Source organism: Heloderma suspectum, chromosome 4 (genome assembly GCF_057233095.1).
Source record: "Heloderma suspectum isolate Gila_16-S chromosome 4, 16-S_ref, whole genome shotgun sequence".
Classification (NCBI taxonomy): domain Eukaryota; kingdom Metazoa; phylum Chordata; class Lepidosauria; order Squamata; family Helodermatidae; genus Heloderma; species Heloderma suspectum.
Window position 1 is genome coordinate 269395720 of NC_139461.1, and position 23149 is coordinate 269418868.

The following is a 23149-nucleotide window of genomic DNA, read 5'->3' on the forward strand; positions in this document are numbered from 1 at the left end:
GCTGTCATCGGAAGTCTCCAAAGCAACCAACTAAAAAGCATTGGGTTGATAAACTTTGGGAGGCTGTGACTATGTATAAACTTGCTCCGCAAGCAGAGCAAGTATTCTTGAGCAGTATCCAATGGTATCCACTGAAGATCCATTGAAGTGAATGGGCCTAGTTTATGTAGGACTTTCATTGGATCCTGCCCTTAGGAAAGAGAGTATGGCGCTGTAGTTTCCGTTTATTCCCTATGTTGAAGCCCTTCAGACTTTTGATCAAATTCCAGCCAAGTACAGTCGCCTAGCCCCTTCATGGATCAATCAGTCCATCCTAAAGGAAATCAACCCTGAGTGCTCATTGGAAGGACAGATAATGAAGCTGAAGCTCCAATATTTTGGCCACCTAATGCGAAGAGAAAACTCTCTGGAAAAGACCCTGATGCTGGGAAAGACTGAAGGCAAAAGGAGAAGGGGACGGCAGAGGATGAGATGGCTAGATAGCATCACTGATGCAATGAATATGGACTTGAGCACACTCCGGGAGAGAGCGCAGGACAGGAAGGCCTGGCGTGCTATGGTCCATGGGGTCACGAAGAGTCGGACACGACTGAACGACTGAACAACAACAACAACAACACAGTCGCCTAGATTTTTTCTGCCTAATACATACAAAATAACAAACTCGCACGTGCTCCTTTTATATGTTGCATATATTGTATTTTTACTCTTCCATTACCTACTTGGGCCGTCTTACTGTAGATAAGCATACAGGCTATGCGCTAAGAATTATGAGTGAATTCCGTCGTTTCTTTAGCGATCTTGATTGATTACGTGCGTTTTTCTTCTTTCTTGTTGCCTTTCTTTCGTTAACTGTAACTCGAAATTTTCAAAACGTGACGCGGGGGGGGGAGACTCGAGTCGACACGCGCCCCCCCGCGCGCCTCTGCAGCGGGGTGGGGGAGAGTGGCGGGAGAGGGAGCGAGCGAGCTCGATGGCGTCACCCGGGGGGCGGGCCGGAGGCGGAGCGGGTGGGGCCGAGGCGAAGGCCTAGCGCGGCGCTGGCAGCACGGGCTGCCCGCTCGGCCGCGGTCTTGTCTTGGCCGCCGGCTCTGCCGTGGAGGACGGAACAAAGGGAAGGAGCCGGTCCCGGCTCGGCGATGGTGGGCATCCCGGGAGCCTCCCAGTGTAAGACACCGCCCCTTCCAAGGGCTGCTTCCCTCGCCGCCTCATCTCCTGCCCCGTCCCCGTCCCCTCACGATCCCGATCCCGATCCCGCGCGGTCTCCTCAGAAGGAAGCCCGAGTTAAGCGAGGGGGGGACTGCAGCCGCAGGACTCCGGGCAGGCGCGCCCCGGGACGGGGGAGGGGGCAGCAGCGCTGGTCTCGCCTCTCGCCCCCCTTCCGACCCTGGCCGTGCAACGCGCGCCCGCTGCTCTTTGGCTCCTACCCCGCATCCTACCCCGCTGCCGTCTCGTCCTGGCGCCCTCCCACCTCTGCTCCCCGTCCACGTCCTGCGCTGGCCCGAGCTCGTCCTCTCCCCTCCCCGATTGCGGGTCCGTTATATGCCTGCTGCGATTCCCAGTCCCCAGTTTCCCTGTTGCGAATCCTCCCTTTCTCCTCGTCTCTTGTCTTCTGTTCCACTTACTCCCGTTTTACAGTGCAATCCCATACATGTTAAGTCCCATTGACCCCAGTGGGCTTATTCCCAGGTAAGTGGCTACAGGATTGCAGCCCATGTTAGATGCGCCTTATTTTGCCAGTTCTTATAATTCCCATATTCCTCTATAGGATCCTGTTTGTTTCAGATCTGCAGTTCTTTCTCCTCCCTTTTCTTACTCTGATATGTTCTGCAAATCCTATTATTCCCTTTCCCCGACCTTTCTCGATCTTCCACTTTTTGTGCTTAACCGGGGCCCTCTTCTTCTTTCCTAATACGCATTATACAAAATTCCTTTCACCCGTTCTCATGTCATCTGCTGATCACATTGGGATGCAGTGCTTTCTGCAGGAGTCTTGGTTGTACCTCTGTAGCTTGAGTTGCTCGAATGTTGGACCTATGCCACAATCTGAATGGGGGATCTGGAAGGAACAAGAAGGCTGCTCTTTAAGATTTGTGTCCTAAAATGAAAATGTTCTTTGCTATGTGAGAAGTTCTGCACCCATCTCCCCCCCCCCCTTAAAGAAGTGTAAGGCTCTCCCCTAATAATACTCTGGCCCCGATTAGGGGATGCCTGTGTTGCTAGAATAATCAGCTTCGCAAAATAATAATTAAAAATAATGTAAGGTGCATTTGTACTATGACCACACCCTTGAATTATCTTCGGAACAAACTACTCCTGGAAATGGGCCTCATTGGAGCTGCCCCCTCCCACCCTATTGGAAGTTAGGTGTTTGAGTCCAGTTTTATTGATGGTCCATTGGTTGTTCTGAGTAGCTCAGTTGAACCAGCAATGTAATGGGACCCTAAATATGTTTACTCAGAAATAACTCCTGTGAAATTCCTTGGGCCTTACTCCCTAGTAAATGTGTATAGGATTGCTGCTTTTGACAAATCAGTGTTGGCATTTTGGGGATTCAGAGTAACTGCTTTCCTCCTCAACAAAAATAATTGTGTGGAATGTCTTTCCAAGTGCATCTTCCTCCTCACTCATTGCAAGGGAGTTATTGAACTGCCACAGCATTTAAGCAAGACCCACAAATCATGGGAAAACAGGAATAGTTTCAGTAGAACTTTGTGCGGAGCCAACAGAAGCAAAGTATTTAAGCAAAGCTGTCATGGTAGCTTAATTGGGGAGAGCCAGCATGTCTTTGTAAATGCAGCCTTAGTATACAGAAATTGTATATCTGTTTTGTGGAAGGGAAATTGTATTTGCTGCTGTGCTTCCTTCACCACCACAGGCTGTGGAAATGGTTTTGAAGTGATCGTAAGAAAGAAAGTGAAGTGTTGCAGACATCAGATGTGGGGCACACATAAGGAAATATGTTCTGGTTACTGTAAAAGTTATACTTGAGATCTCACTGTCCCATAGGCTTGTTTATCCCATACCTCTAATCTTATAAGCATGTATATCTTCACAGTGATGACTTTTTAGAGGGTCTCTGTAATGTGGTAGTGTTGTATTTTTGCACCACACCCCAACAGGGTCAGTGTATAAACAGTTGTCCTGCTTATGATGCATGTGTGTACGTGCAAGTGCACGTGTTAAGGCTGAAGGAGTTCCTTAGAGCACAGTACCAAACAAGGATGAGTACAGATGTGAAGTCACAGAGCAATTTAAGGGGTAAGCCAGCAAGGTTCAAGCAAAGAGTACAGCACCAGGCAAGGAAGAGTCCAAGTGAAAAGTCACTAGGCAGTCCACTGTCTGCACGTGGGAGGTGCAGGGGTGGGGTGGGATAGGGTGAGGCTAGGTAGTTAGAGACAAGGAGAACAGGGACAGAGCAGGTGTAAAGGTGTTGTTCCAGCAGCCCTCCCTGCTGAAAAATGAGGCTTATAAGTTGAAGCTTTCACCCAGGCCTAAGCTGCAGAACCTCAGGGGCTTCTGGAGGAAGTCCTCCTTGTGCAGAAAAGGGCAACTAAAATGATCAAGGGGCTGGAGCAAGTTGCCTGTGAGGGAAGGTTGCAACAGCTGGGATTGTTCAGCTTTGAGAAAAAGTGAGTAAGGGGAGACATGATAAGACTTGTACAAAATTATGCAGCATGTGGAGAACGTGGATAGGGAGACTTTTTTCTCCCTCTCACATAATACTAGAATGTGGGGTCATCCTATGAAGCTGATTCCGTGAAGATTCAGGACAGATAAAAGGACCTACTTCTTCACACAGCACATAGTTAAACTATAGAATTCGCTCCCACAGGATGGAGTGATGGCCACCAATTTGGATGGCTTTAGAAGGTGGTTAGACAAAATTGTAGAGGATAAGGCTATCAATGGCTACTAGTCCTGATGGCTATATGCTACCTCCAGTATCAGAGGCAGTATGCCTATGTACACCAGTTGCTAGGGAACATGGGCAGGTGCGAGGGGTGCTGTTGCACATATGTCCTTCTCCTTGTGGGTTTCCCGTGGGCAGCTGGTCAGCCACTGTGTGAACAGAATACTGGACTAGATGGACCCTTGGTCTGATCCAGCATGGCTCTTATGTTATCGTAAGGAGGATCCTGCTCCTGAGGAGCACTTTACTCATGAGGAGACTTCCTCTGCAACTCTGCACTTCTCACAATGATAGACATCATGGGGTTGGAAGGGGCCTGCAAGACCATCGAGTCCAACCCCTTGCTCAGTGTAGGAAGCTTGATTCTCAGGCGGTCTCCCATCCAAGTACCAACCAGGGCTGACCCTGCTTGGCTCCTGAGATCAGACGAGATTGGGCGCATCCAGCCTTTTGCTCTGGTTCTGCTCTGTCTCTTGAGAGGTCACTGCTCTTGGGGGTTAGGTGGTCACTGAGCCTCCATCTCAGAGACAGAGCCCCGCTCCTCTTGCAGGGATGGACCTGTAATTATCTCCCCTAAGGGCCCAGGCTCCTCCTGATCCCCCTCCCCCTCTCCTGGAATGGGCTGCTCCATGAAGGTGTTTGTTTCTGAAAGCTCTAGCTCTTCCTCTGAAGAGGATTCTTCCAGTGGGGGCATGACAACAGTTGAGAAGAACAGGAAGATCATAATATTATGAAATATAATGGATTTGCTCAATGTTTACACCACATTATTTTTAAAAATTTGTTTATTTCAAAGAATTATGTACCACCTTTTAGGGAAAAAAATCTCCCAAGGTGGCTTATATCAAAAAACCATAATGTATAATATATCAGATATTAATAAAACCACAATCTAAAACTGCATCCTATCTGCTGCATTCTGTATCCACAGAAGTTTCTAAGATATCTTTAAAGGCAGCCAGACATATTTTGTGATGCAATTTAAGCAGGGCATTGTAACTGAAGCAATGATCACTTTATGGGTATTGGTGGTTAGCCCTGTACACTTTGGGGCTTTACCTTAGCTTGACAGATTTTTTGTTTTGTGATCTAGCACCACTTTCTTTGTGTTGTGTTGTGGTGGGAGTGGGTGGGGGGAGAATCTTGCACTAGTTGTCAAATTAACTTCACAACATAGCCATCTCTTCTGAATAAAAATCCTATAAACTGCTATGCTGAAGGATAATCCTTCAGCAATCTGCTGTCCAGCTGAAAATGCAGGGCAGGAGCCTCCCCTGCCCTGCTTTAAAGGCGGTCGCCTATCTGGATAGGATTGCACTCTTAGTTGTGCTACTGCGCTTGAAGTTCATCTGTAGGACTGGGTACCAATTCAGTGTATTTATCTCCTGGCCTTCCTTTTTTGTCCCCCACATGAAATTGCTGAACTGGAATTTATCACTAAGTTTGATTCAGTTTGTTTAGGCCCCATTTGAGACACCGTTTTCTTTCCCACTACAGGTGTTAATAGGCATAGCAAAACTAAGAAGATTGTGTTATTGCCTATTATACATAAGTTTTATGCTGAAAAACGTTTATTTCAGGCCATTTGGTCCCCTGCTAATATTCATGTGTGTGTGATATATCACAATCTGCCAACTGATTATAGCATTTTATGGAACTGATGAAGTGGGCTCTATTCCATTGAAGCTTATGCCACAACCAATGTGTTTGTCTTTAAGATGCTTCTAGATTCTTTGTTTTTGCTGCAGTCAACTAACACAGCTACCCCTCTGGATGTTCTTACACACATTCCTAAAGTTCAGAACACTGCAGCTTTGCTTCCCACAACTTATTTTCAGTTCAATGAAACCACATCTGTTTCTCACTACTTTGCTTATTCTCTCTCAACATCTACCAAAGCATTCCCATTTCTGTTGTGGCTTGTTTCACTGTAGTGTTGTTTGTCTGTTATTCTGATCCAGTGGAAATGGATTGTTCTCTATTCTGTGCAGGATGAACATGTGTGTAAGAGAATTCAAAGGATGGTAGTAAAAAACAACGGAGGAGGAAGGCCAAAACAGAGAGAGATGAATATCATCAGCAAATTTTCTTTTCAGATTTGTTGGTGTCCCTCTTATCTCACAACATCCCAGCTAATTCCTTTCACTTAAGTCATGCACATGCACTTTGATGTTGTCTTCCAACCCTCCTTTTTTGCATTAGAGCTGCATTTTCCACATTCATGCAGTTTCCACGGTAATTCTGTTTAGGTTTGTTAAAACTGTCCCCTTTTCATGAGTGTGTGGCATGAGGCTCTCCTAGGGGTCTGATTAAACAGTATTTTTGTGGTCTGGTGTTCTGACTTCCTCTGGAGTTGGTTTCTGCTGGAGACAAGATAGTGAACTTGACTGTGAGCTTTATCCAGCCCTTCCTATTTCCTTGCTGCTGGCTTCATGTCTTTTCTGATAACCGCAGAAATATCTTCTGCAAGTTTACCATATGCCAGTTTACTTTCTTGAGCAACATATTAAGAAATTTACCTGCAAATGGTCCTGAGATGTGCAGCAAGAAAACAGATAAACATTGACTAACTTGCAAAATTCCCTAGAACTGTGGGCAGCTGACAAACTTTTGGGTAGTGACTTTGCTGACCTAAGGTGGTAGCATTATACCTGCCTGATGTCTTTCCTCCACAAGTAGGTTATGATCCCTTTGGAGATGGGGGAAAAAACCCAGTGGATCCTACTGGACTTCAATGTAAATGACACATTCTTCCTTTTTGCAGAACTCAGAGCAATATTTTAGCGTCACAATGACTCTGTGAAGTAGATTAAACTGAGAGACAGTAGTGACTTATTCAAAGCCGTCCAATGGGCCTCAGAGCCATACAGTAATTTGAAGCTGGGGTTCCTACATTGAAACTAACATTCTGGCCACCACACTGGCCTATCTATGAGGCTATAAATCTGATAGCCTATAAATTTGGTTTATGAGTAGATATGCAAAAATATTGTCCTCACTGAAGACTGCAATTGGGGAAACTTTGAAAGTACAGCATAAGTGACTCTTGGGCAGTTACTTTTTTTGGGGGATATTCATGCAATATAGTTGGCACCTGATAAGATATTGCCCCTGGGCTCAGAATGAGCACAAGAAACATTCTATCCTTTGTGAAAGATCTGATGGGAGTAAATGGGAATTTGAAAAGTGTCTCCCTTTGTGATGGTTGTGTGTTGTCTGTTAGTCTGCCAGTTGAATAAGAATTTGCAGTTTAGATCTATGGGCATTGTTGGGAACTGTGTTCTTTGTTGAAGGATATTGGCATAGGATTTCTCTTTTAGCTGCTCGAGCACAAGATCTTTAAAGTGTTACATGTTCTTTATAGTGGCATTCTGTGTTATGGGATTATTTGACCTTTTTCTGTGATGGGCAATGTTTCCAAGGTTGGGAAGCTATAATGCTAATTGCCAAATGTGTGGGAAATACATACTGGGAAACTTAATGTCTTCACTTCATGACCATCCCGGGGGGCATCAGGACTCACAGAGCTGCATTGTAATGGTACCTTCCTGTTCCTGGAAATGAAGTTCTATGAGGACTAGTTCTGACATTATTACCTATTTGAGAGTGCTGCCAGAGAGCTCTTAATAACATATAATTTGCTTTGCTGGATCAGACCAAGGTCCATCTAGCATTGCATTGTTTCCAACATCAGCCAGCCAAATGCCTTTGGATACTGCAAAGAGAGGAAGAAGGTGATAGTCTTCCCATAACTATCCTCAGCATCCGATACTCTGAGGTCTACTATCTCTGTACCTGGAGGCTCCATTAAGTGATCGTCATGGCAAATAACTGCTGATATATTTGTCCTCCATGAACTTGGCCAATAGTTCCTTGAAAGCTGCCTAAGCTGCTGGGCATCTCTACATCTTACGGTAGCGAATTCCATAAGTTATTTATATGTTGCGTGAAGTAGGAAGATAAGGGTTGCTGTCAGAATCAGACTAAAGGCCTATGTAATCTAGCATTCTGTTCCTACAGTGCCCAACCAGATGTCTATGGAAAGCCTACAAGCAGTACATGAGCGCAATAACAGCCTCTCACTTGTGTTCCTCAGCAACTGGTTTTACGAAGCATATTGCCTCAGACTGGAGATAATATATAGCTGTCATGACTATTAGCCATTGATAGCCTTCTCCATTAATTTGCCTAACCCCCTTTCTTTTGTCAGTCCTTAATTGACAAAAGAATTAAAAAAGATGTGGTCTGTATCCATGGTGTAGTTCCACCAGCAGAAGGGAGACTGCTGGTGCAATGGATTTCCCTTCCCCTTGCAGCTCCCCCATACCTCTCCAAGTCTGCTCTGATGGTTGGGGGACCCTCTGGAGCAGATTTGAGGGGGGGGGGATGTCTGCAGTGTGTGTGTGTGTGAGGAGAGGATGGGGAAGTCCCATTGCACGAGCAGAATTCCAGTTGTGTGAGCAGACTTGCACTTGTGCAACGTTGACTCTAAGCCAGTATTAGTGTTGTTTTTATTTGCCTTCTGATTTCTTCTTCTTCTGGATTGTTGTACTTTCAAGCTGCACTCCAAAAATAATGAAGACTTTAAACTATTTATAATTAAAGTCTTCCCCTTCATGGATCACTGCCTTGTTGTGGCGAAGGGGCTTGCGTAACTCAGTGAAGCCATAAGCTATGCCGTGCAGGGCCACCCAAGACGGACAGGTCATGGCAGAGAGTTCTGACAAAATGTGGTCAACTGGAGAAGGAAATGGCAACCCACTCCAGTATTCTTGCCAAGAAAACCCCATGGAACGTATCACAAGGCTAAAAGATATGACGCCGGAAGATGAGCCCCTCAGGTCGGAAGGTGTCCAATATGCTACTGGGGAAGAGCAGAGGGTATTTCCAAGTAGCGCCAGAAAGAGTGAAGCGGCTGGGCCAAACCCGAAAGGACACTCAGCTGTGGATGTGTCTGGCGGTGAAAAGAAAATCCGATGCTGTAAAGAACAATACTGTTTAGGAACCTGGAATGTCAGATCAATGAATCAAGGTAAGCTGGAGGTGGTCAAACATGAGATGGCAAGATTGAACATCGACATCTTGGGAATCAGCGAACTAAAATGGACAGGCATGGGCGAATTTAATTCAGGTGACCATCATATCTACTATTGTGGCCAAGAATCCCTTAGAAGAAATGGAGTAGCACTCATAGTCAACAAAAGGGTGGGAAAAGCAGTACTGGGGTACAATCTTAAAAATGATAGAATGATCTCAGTACGAATCCAAGGCAAACCATTCAACATCACAGTAATTCAAGTCTATGCCCCAACCACTGAGGCCGAAGAAGCTGAGGTTGATCGGTTCTATGAAGACCTACAACACCTTCTAGAACTAACACCAAAACAAGATGTCCTCTTCATCATAGGGGATTGGAATGCTAAAGTAGGAAGTCAAGAAATCACCGGGATAACAGGCAGCCATGGCCTTGGTGTACAAAATGAAGCAGGACAAAAGCTAATAGAGTTTTGCCAAGAGAACATGCTGATCATAGCAAACACTCTTTTCCAACAGCACAAGAGGCGACTCTACACATGGACGTTACCAGATGGTCAATATCGAAATCAGATTGATTATGTCCTTTGCAACCAAAGATGGAGAAGCTCCATACAGTCAGTAAAAACAAGACCTGGAGCTGACTGTGGCTCAGATCATGAGCTGCTTCTTGCAAAATTTCGGCTTAAATTGAAGAACGTCGGGAAAACCACGAAACCGTTCAGGTATGACCTAAGTCATATCCCTGATGAATATACAGTGGAGGTGAGGAATAGATTTCAGGGATTAGACCTGATAGACAGAGCGCCTGAGGAACTATGGACGGAGGTCCGTAACATTGTTCAGGAGGCAGCAACGAAATCCGTCCCAAAGAAAAAGAAATGCAAGAAAGCCAAGTGGCTGTCTGATGAGGCTTTACAAGTAGCTGAGGAAAGAAGGGAAGCGAAAAGCAAGGGAGAAAGGGGAAGATATACCCAACTGAATGCAGAGTTCCAGAGAATAGCCAGGAGAGACAAGAAGGCCTTCTTAAATGAACAATGCAAAGAAATCGAGGAAAACAACAGAATGGGAAAGACTAGAGATCTCTTCAAGAAAATTGGAGATCTCAAGGGAACGTTTTGTGCAAAGACGGGCATGATAAAGGACAAAGAAGGCAGGGACCTAACAGAAGCAGATGAGATTAAGAAGAGGTGGCAAGAATACACAGAAGAACTATACAGGAAAGATCTGAATGTCCCTGATAGCCATGATAGTGCGGTCACTGAACTTGAGCCGGACATCCTAGAGAGTGAAGTCAAGTGGGCCTTAGGAAGCATTAGTAACAACAAAGCTAGTGGAGATGACAGTATTCTAGCCGAGCTAAAAGATGATGCTGTTAAAGTGCTGCATTCAATATGCCAACAAATCTGGAACACTCAACAGTGGCCACAAGACTGGAAAAGGTCAGTTTACATTCCAATTCCAAAGAAGGGCAACGCCAAAGAGTGTTCAAACTACCGCACAATTGCGCTCATTTCACATGCCAGCAAGGTGATGCTCAAAATCCTACAAGCTAGGCTTCAGCAGTATGCGAACCGAGAACTACCGGAAGTACAAGCTGGGTTTAGAAGAGGCAGAGGAACTAGAGATCAAATCGCCAACATTCGCTGCATCATGGAGAAAGCAAGAGAATTCCAGAAAAACGTCTATTTCTGCTTCATTGACTACGCTAAAGCCTTTGATTGTGTGGATCACAACAAATTGTGGCAAATTCTTAAAGTGATGGGAGTACCAGACCACCTTCCCTGTCTCCTGAGAAACCTGTACGAGGGTCAAGAAGCAACAGTAAGAACCAGAGATGGAACAACCGATTGGTTCAAAATTGGGAAAGGAGTACGACAAGGCTGCATATTGTCACCCTGCTTATTTAACTTATATGCAGAGTACATCATGAGAAATGCCGGGTTGGATGAATCAGAGGTCGGAATTAAGATTGCCGGGAGAATTATCAACAACCTCCGATATGCGGACGATACCACCCTAATGGCAGAAAGCGAAGAGGATCTCAAGAGCCTCTTGTTGAGGGTGAAAGAGGAGAGTGCAAAAGCTGGTTTGAAACTCAACATTAAAAAAACGAAGATCATGTCATCTGGCCCTATCACTTCCTGGCATATAGAAGGGGAAGAAATGGAAGCAGTGACAGATTTTACTTTCTTGGGCTCCAAGATCACCGCAGATGGTGACTGTAGCCATGAAATTAAAAGACGCTTGCTCCTTGGGAGGAAAGCTATGGCAAACCTAGACAGCATAGTAAGAAGCAGAGACATCACCTTGCCGACAAAGGTCCGTCTAATCAAAGCTATGGTTTTCCCAGTAGTAATGTATGGCTGTGAGAGCTGGACTATAAGGAAGGCTGAGCGCCGAAGAATTGATGCTTTCGAACTGTGGTGCTGGAGAAGACTCTTACGAGTCCCCTGGACTGCAAGGAGGTCAAATCAGTCCATCCTAAAGGAAATCAACCCTGAGTGCTCATTGGAAGGACAGATAATGAAGCTGAAGCTCCAATATTGTGGCAACCTAATGCGAAGAGAAAACTCCCTGGAAAAGACCCTGATGCTGGGAAAGACTGAAGGCAAAAGGAGAAGGGGACGGCAGAGGATGAGATGGCTAGATAGCATCACCGATGCAATGAATATGGACTTGAGCACACTCCAGGAGAGAGTGGAGGACAGGAAGGCCTGGCGTGCTATGGTCCTTGGGGTCACAAAGAGTCGGACACGACTTAAAGACTGAACAACAACCCTCCAGATGTTTTGGACTACAACTGCCGGAAGTTCCATCCAACATGGCCAGTGGTTGGGGATTATGGGAATTGTAGTCCAAAGCATCTTGAGTGCACCAGGTTGCCTATCCCTAAGATTGTATGTGTATGCATATTTGTATATGTATGAGAGAGCGATTGTGCTAACCTATTCATTTCCCTAAGACTTTGTCACATGCGTAGCAATTGCTAGTTTATATACTAGTGTGTTGAGAGCTGTTTTCAGATAACCACAGTAAGCTGAGTAATGAGGCACTAGCACAGAGAATTGACATCTATGATGCCACTTAGAAACCATAGAAAATATTGGTGTACACTAATAAGTGTGCAGAACTGTGATCTTTGTTTGGCCTGTATTTACAAGTTCAGTTTAGTAAAGCAACACAAACACTGAGGAATGCCTCCCAAGGCCCAACAAAAATGAGAGAGCATTTTACACTGTGTGATGGTCCTGCAAAGTACATAACTGTATCCCGCTGTTTCTCAAACTCATTGAACTTGGGCCCCTCTTCTAAACTTACCATACCTTCTGCTCCACCCCTCCAGCCCACACCAATCATCTGTCGGGTGAGTGAGTGTACAAAGATGGTTGATCTGAAGGACAAGAACTGAACGCTTCCTCTAGTTGCTGATTGGGGGTTTCCACTTATGATTCAGGAAGAAAGAGGGAATCCTAAGGTGCCACTTGCCTCACACAGCAGTAGATCATGCTTTGATTCCAAGTACGTGTGATAGCCCCCCCCGGCAGATGTTTTATGACCTTCCAGGGGATCCTGACCCACTGTTTGAAAACCTAGACTTGTATAGTAACTTGTTTCATTAGCCTGGTGCAGAATTTAGCAGTGAGGAAAAGGACGCTGTTTTGAAACTCCTTGTCAAAATGGCTTGAGGTAGGAGGAAGTGATGAAGCCATTATTATGTACTAGACAACTTGTCATTTGTTCACACATTCCATTTGTGATAGAGATGATCTTTGGGCTAACCTTTATTATTAGATTCATGTGTCAATTGAGGGTAACTTGTGGAAAAGTTTTTGGTACAAATCTTGAAACGCTGCAGATTGGTTGGTGGTGATCAACACTGGATGAAGAGGAAACAACTTCATTTAGGGCGCAGTTGTATGGGTTGTGCCCTTGATGATCGTAAGCCCCTGAACTCAGAGGCTTATGATCATCCTATGCAGGGTGGGTGGAACAGTGGAGGCAATCCTCACCTCCCTGTCCTCCCACCCCGCATTTTTGCTAGACAGGCTTTTTTGCCCCTCTAGCGAAAGCGTTCTGGAGGGGGAGGGAAGGAGGCTGGAGAGGCCTCAGGATAGCTCATATCCTGGCCTCTTCAGTCTCCTTGCCTTCCCGCCCATCAAAATGCCCCCTTTTCTCCCTCTCTGAGGTTGCACTCCTGACCTTGGAGAGGCAGCCGGTGCAGTCCTTTCCGCACTGGCTGCAAGCAGGGGGGGAGGGGAAGGTTCACAGATTCTCACTGCCGAGGTTGGAGCACTGCCTCTGACCTTGGATCTGGGAATCTGAAATATCCTATAGCCCCTCAGACACTGTCTAGGGGGCATAGGATTACTCCCCCCATGACAGATGTTCTGTAATACTCAAATAGTTAGATACCTTTTGGGGTCTGTTCAAAAACAGAAGTGCAAGCATGGGGGCAAGACCTTGGTACGGAGTGTTGGAAATATCCCTTTTAACGGTTAGATTAGTGGGTTCATATTAGGGGTTTAGTCTTCAGGCTGAGGTGCATGTCATGGTTGTCATAGGGCGCCTCCAAGAAATGGCTTCCCCATGGTGAGCAATTCCCTCTTTCTTGATGGTGCTGCTTGTAAGTACTACTTGCCCTGCAGCATGTCCCATGAGATTGTGAGTCTCTCTGCCCTCTCTCTGGCTGCTGCTTAAAACATGGAACTGGTGATGGGGATGAGTCATATGGCAAGTGCTTGGAAACTTTACTGACAGCACGGACTCCTCCATGATCAGCATCCTAGTGGTGACTGTAAGCGTGCTCTGTCCCTTAGCATTTATCCATGAATACTCCCCCCCCCCCGCACCCTGCAGCAAATGAGGAAAGGGTTAAGCACCACCTCCCTCCACTGTTTCAGGTATCAATTGCCCCAACTTCTCTTCATTCTCTCAGATTCCAAATGTCTGTGATGGTAAAGAGAAAAGTCCATTGGGGTTTCATTGCATGTATTTCATGTAGTGCTTACTTAAGCATTCACTGCACCAAAACCCCCACCTATAATCTGTACAAATATAGTTACAATCTTTTGGGAGAGAAGTACAGTTGGGCTTTCAGTTCACTGACTTCGATGGGTCAGTGGTTTCTGTCTTCAATTCACTTGCATTGATGGAACAACTTGTCTCTTTGGATCAATGTGAGAAAGAATGGTGAAATGCTTTCTAGACACTTTTGATCCTAAAAATGCTTAAGAAGAGCTCTTCTGGATCAGACCAGACGCCCGTCATCTTCTAGTCAAGCATCCTGTTTCCCTCAGTGGCCAACCAGTTGCCTATCGGAAGCCTACAGATAGGTCATGAGCTGTCGAGGGCTCCTTGGAGGCCTCTCTCAGTCTAATCCAGTAGCCAAGTCCAGACACAGACAAAGGAATTCCTTTCCAAGCTTTATTCTTCTTTTACAACTTAACAACTCTACAGGTAGCAACTAGATCTGAGCAGCAGAGTACCTATGCCCTAAGTTGGAACAGTTGGTCCCCGTTTGAAAAGGAATTACTGGCAGACCCCTGAACTTAAGGGCTAGGGAGAGTCCCTCCCCTTTTCTCTTGGATCCACTGGGCGCAGCCGTTGTTTGCGCGCCAACCGGGCACTACGCCTCCTTTCTGCGCCCTCCATCTGGCGCCGCTCTCTGCGTCTGCGTCGCGCATCCACCAAGTCTGCTATCTGTGCTCGGTCACTCCCTGGACTGCTAACTAAACTAGGAATGATGGTGGGAGGAATCTCCGTCAGCTGTTGGTCCTGGGAAAGAGGAGCACGCTCCTCTCCCAGGAGCGACTGCTCTTCCTCAGAATCAGAACTACTCTGGGATTCTATGGGCTCAGTGTCCACCCTGACATGAGCACAGTAGCACTCTCCCACTCGTATCCCCCAGTAACTGGTGTTCAGAGATGTACAGCCTCTGATACTGGAGGTATTATATAGTGCTGTCATTTCTAGGAGCCATTAATAGCATTATCCTCTATGAATTTGCCTAATCTCCTTTTAAAGCCATCATATGTCGGTGGCCATCATCACCACAGCTTGTGGCAGCAAATTCCATAATTTAGCCTTGTGCTGTGTGAAGTACTTCCTTTTGTATGTCCTGAACCTCCCACCATTCAGCCTCCCTGGATGACCTTGGGTTCTACTATGAGAGAGAGGAGAACATTTATCTCTTGTCCACTTTCCACATCATACATACCTTCAAAAACCTCTGTATTGTGTCCCCTTGCTTGTCTTTTTTCTAAACTAAAAAGCCCCAGATGTATTGTTTCCTAAGGGATTTGCTCCAGCCTCCTGTTATTTCCTGTTGATGTAGTTCCTTTTAAATGAATTGAATTTGGTGAATGGATGTTGCTGACTTTGGAACCAGTGTTACTAGATGTTATATCTCCAACTGGAGTGATAAAGTGAATGGACATGTGCATGAAAAGTTGTAATATTTCAGGTTCTAACCTGAAACTGCTAACCTTCATTTCAGCCTTCCTGGCCTAATAGGGACAATACTTCAAGTCATCTCACAGTTCTGCTGCTTGAAGTGCTGATAGTTGTTCCATGCTACTATCGGTCCATTGGCTTTAACGCTTTGTGGGTCTTCTTATGGACAGAAAGGGGGAATATCAACCAAATAACTATACGTCTGGCTGACAGGTTTTTCAAGTAGCAAAAATGAATTTTATACAAAGGTTTTGTCTTCTGTGGTTTTATTTTCTGTGGAAAGGAGCAGCAGTCTGTACCTTATGCATACTCTTTGGACCCAGGTGACTATACCTTTGATGAGCTTCTTCCATGCTTTAAAAACCTGGCTGTTCAGGCTGGCATTTGGGGTGGGGTAGGTTTTTTTAAGAGCACTGTTGTTTTGTTATGTTGTTTTGTTCAGTTGATTATGTAAATTGGTTGTATTTCATGTTGTTGTTAGTATTGTACACCGCCTAGAGTGGCTGGGTAGCCAGCCTGATGAGCAGCCAATAAATCTAATTAATAAATAATAATTAATAATTAATAAGCTGTAGTGTAGTCACAAATATTCCCTTCTTGGGCATGGGTTTGAATAGATGGTGGCAGTCCAACTCCAGTCGTTTTTGGAGGGGACAGATTATCTAAACTTATTTCAGTTTGGCTTCAGGCCTGGTTTTGGCACAAAAAAAGCTTTGGTCACCCTGATGGATGACCTCTGTTGGGAGAGAGACAATGGGAGTGCAACCCTATTGATTCTCCTTGACCTCTCAGCGACTTTTGATACCCTCGACCAGCGTATCCTTCTGGATCGGCTCTGTGACTTGGGAGCTGGTGGTGTGGTTTGCAGTGGTCCCACTCCTACTTGCAGGATTGTTTCCAGAGGGTTGTGCTCAGCTTTGTCTGCTCTCCCCCTTGGCGCTTGTGTTATGAAGTCCTGCAAGGTTCCATCTTGTCCCCCATGCTCTTTAATATATATAGACGACGCTGCTTGGAGAGGTCATCTGGGTTTTGAAGTGGTCACCATTTTTGTGATGACACCAGCTCTATTTCTCTTTGTAATGCGAGACAGTGGAAGTGCTGAACCAGTGCCTGGATTTGGATTCAATAACAGGTAAACTTGAAGCTTAAGCCTGAAAAGATGGCGGTCCTGCAGGTAGATGGTATTTAATCAGCTCTGGATAGAGTTGTGCTTCCCAAAGAAACAGGTTTGCAGCTGGGGGGTGTTCATCAATCCAGCCTTGTCTTTGGAGGCCCAAGTGACCTTTGTAGCATGGAGTGTCTTTCACCAGCTTTGACCTCTCTTGGCCAGAGATTATCTAACCATGGCTATCTGTGCTTTGTAGTAACATCTCATCTGGATTACTGCAGTGCATTGTACATAGGGCTGCCTCTGAAAATGGTTTGGAAGATTCTGTTAGTGTGAAGTGCGGTGGCCAGAGTTTTGACTGGAACTGCTTGCTTGGATTGTATCTTAAGAGCTTCACAGGCTGCCAGTTTAATTCCAGTCCCAATTCAAAGTTCCGGTCCTTACCTTTAAAGCGCTAAACAGCTTGAGACCAAGTACTTGAATGAGTGCCTCCTCCCATACCAACCTGCCAAGGTCATTGAGCAAAGCCCTTCGTCAAATATGTCCATTGGAGGTGAGGTTCACACCTACAAGGAGAGGTCTTTTTTGGTAGTGGCACCTCAGCAATGCAATGCCCTCCCTGGAGAGGTATGTCTGGTACCAACTTTTTTGTCAGTTAGGTGTCAGGCAAAAACTTGCTCATTCATCTAGGCTTTGAAAACATTTTTACTATCTGAAGTATCTTAAGTAAAAGTCAGAGCAATCTGCCTTTTTAATAGCACTTTTAATCTGCTGCTCGTTCTGAGTGTATTTATTGTTCTGCTTGTTTTAATGGTTGTGAACAGCCTTGAAAAAGTGGCTTATAAATCTTTTAAATAAAATAACTATTTTCAGAGAATGGAAGATATAATTTGGCTCATTGGTAATCTAGTCTGTACCTTAAGTAGCCTTTCTTTTATTTAGATTGAGATACTGCTCTAGCTCGGATAACAATTCCTTGTTCATTGTAATAACCTTGTTAAGTTACCGTTATTCCCCTTGGAAACTGCAAACTGCATTGGGGAGGGTTGGGTTTGTTTTGTTTCTTCTAAAACATCTAACAGGTTTGCAGACACTATAAAATAACAATGGCAGATGACTTGCCTAGGCTTCTTATGAAAGTTGATTTGGGCAGATAGAGAAAGGAATATGTGAGTTGTACTTCTGTTTTACTAACTTCCACTATTAATTCATTTACTTATTTGAGAAATTTCTTACCTGCTTGTTGTTATAAAATAATCCCAAAGCAGGGTACATGCAATAAAACATAGTTTTTTGTTAGTTTTATATTATTGTATTAACAAAAAACCCCACATGTAAAGCAGGGCGTGTGCATCTTGCATAGTTAAACAATGACTTGATTTGCATGTAATGACAACCCATGAGTTGAACATGGGTTGAATATTGGTTTTTGAATCCCGGGTTGTTGTTACATACAAATACGGAAGTATGGATTAACTGTGGTTTGTTAACCATGAATAACCCCAGAAGAGAACCCATGCTTTTGTTGTTGGGTTGTAAACTCTGGGTTGTTTTAATTATGGGTTGTCGTTACATGCAAACTTGGAACCATGGGTTGTTCCTGGGTTGTTTTGCCAGGCTACAGAGTTGGCGGGCAAGAATGCTAAAAAAATCCCGGCTGCTCAACATGCCAGTACTACAGTGCCATAAAGGTATTTTAGGTACAGGGATGGAGTGGGCAAAGGAGGGAATCAAACCGCCCTGGAATTTAAAAAAACAACCTGTGCTTTGCACGATCGTCTGGCAGGCAAATCATGGATAAGCAGTGGGTAAGGCAACAACCCATACTGTGGGTTGTCGTTACGTGCAAACCAGGTCAGTGGAATTTGCTGCCGCAAGATGTGATGACTACTGGCTTAGATGGCTTTCAAAGGGGGTTAGACAAATTCAATGAAGATAAGGCCATCAGTGTCTCCTAGTCATGATACCTATATGCTGCCTCCAGTCTCTGAATACCTAACAGGTGCTGGGGAACAACAGCATGATGAGGCTGTTGCTTTCATGGCCTCCTTGTTGGCTTCCTGGAAAGCATCTGGTTGGCCACTATGGGAACTGGATACTCTACTGTGGCTTTGGGCATATCCAGCAGAGCTGTTCTTGTGTCCTTATCCCTGTGATGAGATCCATGAGCATCGTGGCTCATCTCCTCTGTTTATGTTATAGACCCCATCATGTCCAAATTGGCCCTGCATCCATAGTTAAGCTTGCTTCTCTGGCTGACAGACTTGCACATATTATTTCTCCTTTACCTTCTCTCAGCCTTTTGGCAAATAGTAGAGATTTTTGTGGACTATTTTTCAGCTGAATTTGAATTCAGTGAATTCCTAAACCAAGACTGGGGAGTGGTTGTTGATCTTTTTATTATTACATTTACTGTATATTCCACTGTTTTTTTCCTCCAAAGAACCCAAGGCAGCCTACGGAGTCTTCCTCCTCTCCATTTTATCCTCACAACAACCCTGTGAGGTAGGTTAGTCTGAGAGTCAGTGACTGGCCCAAAGTAACCCAATGAGCTTTGTGGCCGAGTGGGGACTAGAACCTGGATCTCCCAAGTCTCAGTCCAATATGCTTAACCACTACACAACACTGGCTGTCTTCCTTCCAGTGTATTGCATACCTACGTGCAAAACATTTTTCAAAGCTGTAGGTGTCTGGAGGTGAAAGTGAACATTCAGACAGGGCATGATGATGAGCAAGTTGCTCTGCTTTTGGAACTAGACACCACTATCATAAGATTATCTCTCGGGGTGTCAGATCTGAAATCTAACTGGCAATTTAAAACATTAATATTTTCCATTTCTGCGCTGATCCTTTCAGAGTTAGCTAACTAAAGTAACTGTGTACTTACTTATTTACTTATTCATTTCATTTCATTTCTGTACTGCCCAATAGCCGAAGCTTTCTGGGCGGTTCACAAAAATTAAAACCAAGGAGCACACATAAAACAATACAAAATATATAAAATGTTAAAACCACAGTAAGCAATTTAGTGTGCTTTGCTGTACACCCAAAGTTTCATTCATCTGAAACAACACTGTGAAGAGATCCTGTTGGCACTCTAAATATCAAGTTACACTCTTCACTGCCATTCAAATTGGAATGCTAAAATGCTTGGGAAAATAAAAAAAGGTGCTTTTTATAGTCTCTGTGAAGGATTGCTGGTTTCACCCCAACAGCCTTGTAAGGTAGACCAGGCCAAACTTGGCCACAAGTTTTCCCCAAATTAACCCAGTAGCTCCCTTCCAGGCCAATAGGCACTGTATTTAGCACTGAAGTTATTCAGGACACAGCACACCAACTGAAAGTTGGGTAAAAGTTTATTTGGGGAAAGGAACAAAGAGGAAGGAACAGGGAGAGGGGGTAGGTTGTACAGGAAATTACAGCAAGGTACAAAACTCTAAGCAAAACCAGAAACGCCAAATGCTAAGGCACACGCTCCCAAGAGCAAAACAATAAAGCTAGCTAGTTTATCCTATACATACCAAAGTATGGGCTTCTCAGGATAGCCATCCACCAGCAGCACACCCTAGTACTGTCAGGGCCAAGAAGATACACCTGCCCCTTCCTTAGCCCTCCTTTTATTGCCCAGCCTTAGCAACCCAGGGCAGATTTGAACACCCAATCTCATCCCAGGCCCAGGACACCCCACTCCACCCGCCAAAGATGGTACATCTTCCCACCAGGCCCGGCTTGTTATCATTTTCCAAATTAGTCAGAGCAAACTGTGGCCTTGAGCTACCAGGCTGAGAAACAGCTAAAAACAATCAACCTCCAGGTGGCTGCTTAGTACGTCACTACCCCAGTGGCTTTCATGGCTCCTACTCTATTAACCCATTTTTGACAGTCTCCATCTCCCATGGTGGGTCCAGGGGGGACAGTCTGTGGTTTTAATTTCTTCTCACTGACATTATCATGTGAGTTGTGGGACCTCCTCCTAATAAGCTGGAGTAAAAGTCTTAACATCTTCTCTTAACATCAGGCCCTCATGCCAGATTGCAGGCCACATGTGAAACAGGGGGAACTTTCCAAACTGCAGAGGGACCTTCTATTTGAAGAAATAAAAAATTCCACTGGGTGTACTTGAGGCCTTGGTTGTGCCTTAAAGTAGCTCTTTGGGCCTTAGCATTAGTCCAGTCTAAGACTTCACTCCTTTGCAAGGGAAAGATAGTTGATCTGTTGAGTCCTGGAGTTCTCATTTTTGATGTCCTGGAGTTCTCATTTTTTTAAGCCACTTAATTCATTCCTGATTATAAGGAGAGCTTCAAAAGACCAAGTGAAAGGTCTCAGAAGACCCAGTGCTTTAGCATTATTGAAGCTAAACCTGATTAGTTGTGGACCAGATTAGCACCTGGATGGGAGACTACTGCAAACCCCATGTAACCTGTGCTGAGCTCACTAAAGGAAGTGAAAGAGCTGGTAATATTAATTCTCCCTCATCTTTCCTATTCCTTTATCATCCTCTGAGACATGTAACCGTACCAGTCTATTCCCTGCTATAATTTTCACAGAATAACTTTTCTGTGTGTCTCTGGGCTTTGAGGCCTAAAGGGTCTTGCCCCGCCTCTTCTAATCCTAGAGCAGACCATAAGACTCCAGGGTAGGGTGCTGAGTTTATCTGGTGACATCACTTGCTTTTCTGGCATTCCAGTAACAGAAACAGTAACTTGTGCTAAGTTTGCTTTATCTTTGGCCATGTTTTTTTGATTAAAGCCAAAGCTTAGTAAATATTTTTTAAATGATTGAATTTCGAAGCTATGGAAAACACATGTCAGGAGTCAAGACACACTGAACACCATGTGTGATCAGCCATAGCCCCTTTTTTGAGCTTAAGAGTGTGAATATAGATCTGAGAGCTGTGGGTGACAGGTTTATCTGGGATGATTGGCAAGGATTTATAAAGCAAGAGGGGATTTACTTACTTAACCGCCCTCCCTTCTTTCCTCCTCCCATCCCTTCCTCTTATTCTCAGAAAAAGGAAATTGGGATCACATTAAAGCCCTAATTGGTTTGGCTCCAGCAATAGCTCAGCGGTTGCCAAACAGTTAATTTATTGTGTGAGTTTGGCCATGTGCTGAACAGCAAATTTGTCCTAAGCAAAAAGGATCATTGTACACGGTACATGTATTCATTCACCAGACACCCCCCGTTTTTTTTTTCTACAAGTGGACTGCACACAGGCCACAAGGGAGATGTAAATGACAGTTCCTGTGCCTGTTTTACATAAGTTAGAATCTGACAAACCCAGTCTCATAAACTTCATTGTGGGTTGTTGGAGAAAGCAGACAAGGTCTGAGTTGTCTTTAGCCCTGTGCTCCTTTAGAAGGACCCCTTTTTTTCAAGCAGGTTTTCTTCCATCTCTTTGACCTTTTGAGCTCGTTTTCAGAAGAATTAAGTTGGACTACTTAAAGGTGGAGACATGAATTTTATCTGAACAGTTGGTAAAAGCTCAGCTGGGAGGAAGAACACATTTCTGCTGAAAATAACGGAAACCTCTAGACTGTCACCTCATGGCACAGCCAGGTGGGGAGATTCCCTGAGGGCATTTTTTTCCTTCAGTAAGTTATGAGGAAGGGCAAATTGGAATGCACTCTTATCTGGCTGGCTTCCTGCAGAACTTTGCTTTGTTCTTGCCAGCCGCCCTGTGCTCCATCAGTCATGCTGGAGTGCTGTAAGGCGGGGGGTTTTAATGCTAGAATTGCTAGCATGAATTGTCTTACACTGTTGGATCTACTGTCCATGTCTGATGGCACAGAATTGCATGGTGTGGGGAGGAGATGGGGAAGTCAACTTGGAAAATTTCACAATTGCTCTGATTCTAAACAGATCTAATTTAGGCTATCCTCAGTACATAAAATGCTAATTTAAGCTTAGTTTGCGGCATTAGAACAACATCGCCAGCTGAAAATATCTTTTATTTCTGACATGGCTGTGGATTGGATATTGTGTTTGGAAATATTTAATAAGTGCTAAATCATGTCTGAAACATATTTCATGATTTTTAGCTGGCAAATGGCTAATATTGTGTTCCAGGGCTGCTTCCAGAAAAACAAAAAATGATATCATAGCCTATGAGCTTTGATGGCCACTTTGCATTGAAATCCACTTACCATTGAATTAGCACCTTTAAAGACCAGTGTTTTGAGGGTTGTGAGAATTATGAGTTTTTTAAAAGCATGTAATAAAGACATTTATGGCAGCTGTGAATAGGAATTTGGGTCTGGGGTTGCAAACTCCATGTGTGTGTTCAACAGACGATACTTGAGACTGCTATAGCACTACTAACAGTGTCAAAGGATGCAAGTGTGTCATACAACATAGGCAGAGTTTGGTACTCAAAATGTTATGCCATTATTCAGCAGATGTAGGTCTGCCCACTCTTCTAAGCTCTTTGGAGGGGTATAACTGGGCTTCATCCACAATGGTCCCCCCCCCCCCGGCTTAGAGTTGCTTATATATGGTTCCCAGCTGATCTCCCATCTGGCAGGTTACTGGGCCAGGCCTGCATGTGTCATTAGATGGAAAGTCCATATAGACTTTCATTCTGGCCAAAAGACTGCCCTCTCCATTGCCACCTTTGTGGTGTCAACATGTTCAGCTCC

At 44.7% G+C, this 23149-nt stretch overlaps 1 protein-coding gene across 10 annotated transcripts in view; it reads left to right on the forward strand.

The window, feature by feature from the left end:
- Window positions 1–1003: 1003 nt before the first annotated feature.
- The window catches only part of CBFA2T2 (CBFA2/RUNX1 partner transcriptional co-repressor 2), a 113361-nt gene continuing 91215 nt past the window's right edge, over window positions 1004–23149 (forward strand). For 8 of the 10 annotated variants that reach the window (XR_014790701.1, XR_014790703.1, XR_014790702.1 and 5 more), the window contains exon 1: window positions 1004–1167. Coding sequence is in view for 4 of the 10 variants with exons in the window: in XM_084853837.1 (XP_084709963.1) it covers window positions 1140–1167 (28 nt within the window). In the remaining 6 variants the exon portion in view is untranslated. The remainder of the gene's footprint in view (window positions 1168–23149) is intronic. The other 2 variants (XM_084853842.1, XM_084853846.1) reach the window with 1 other exon arrangement.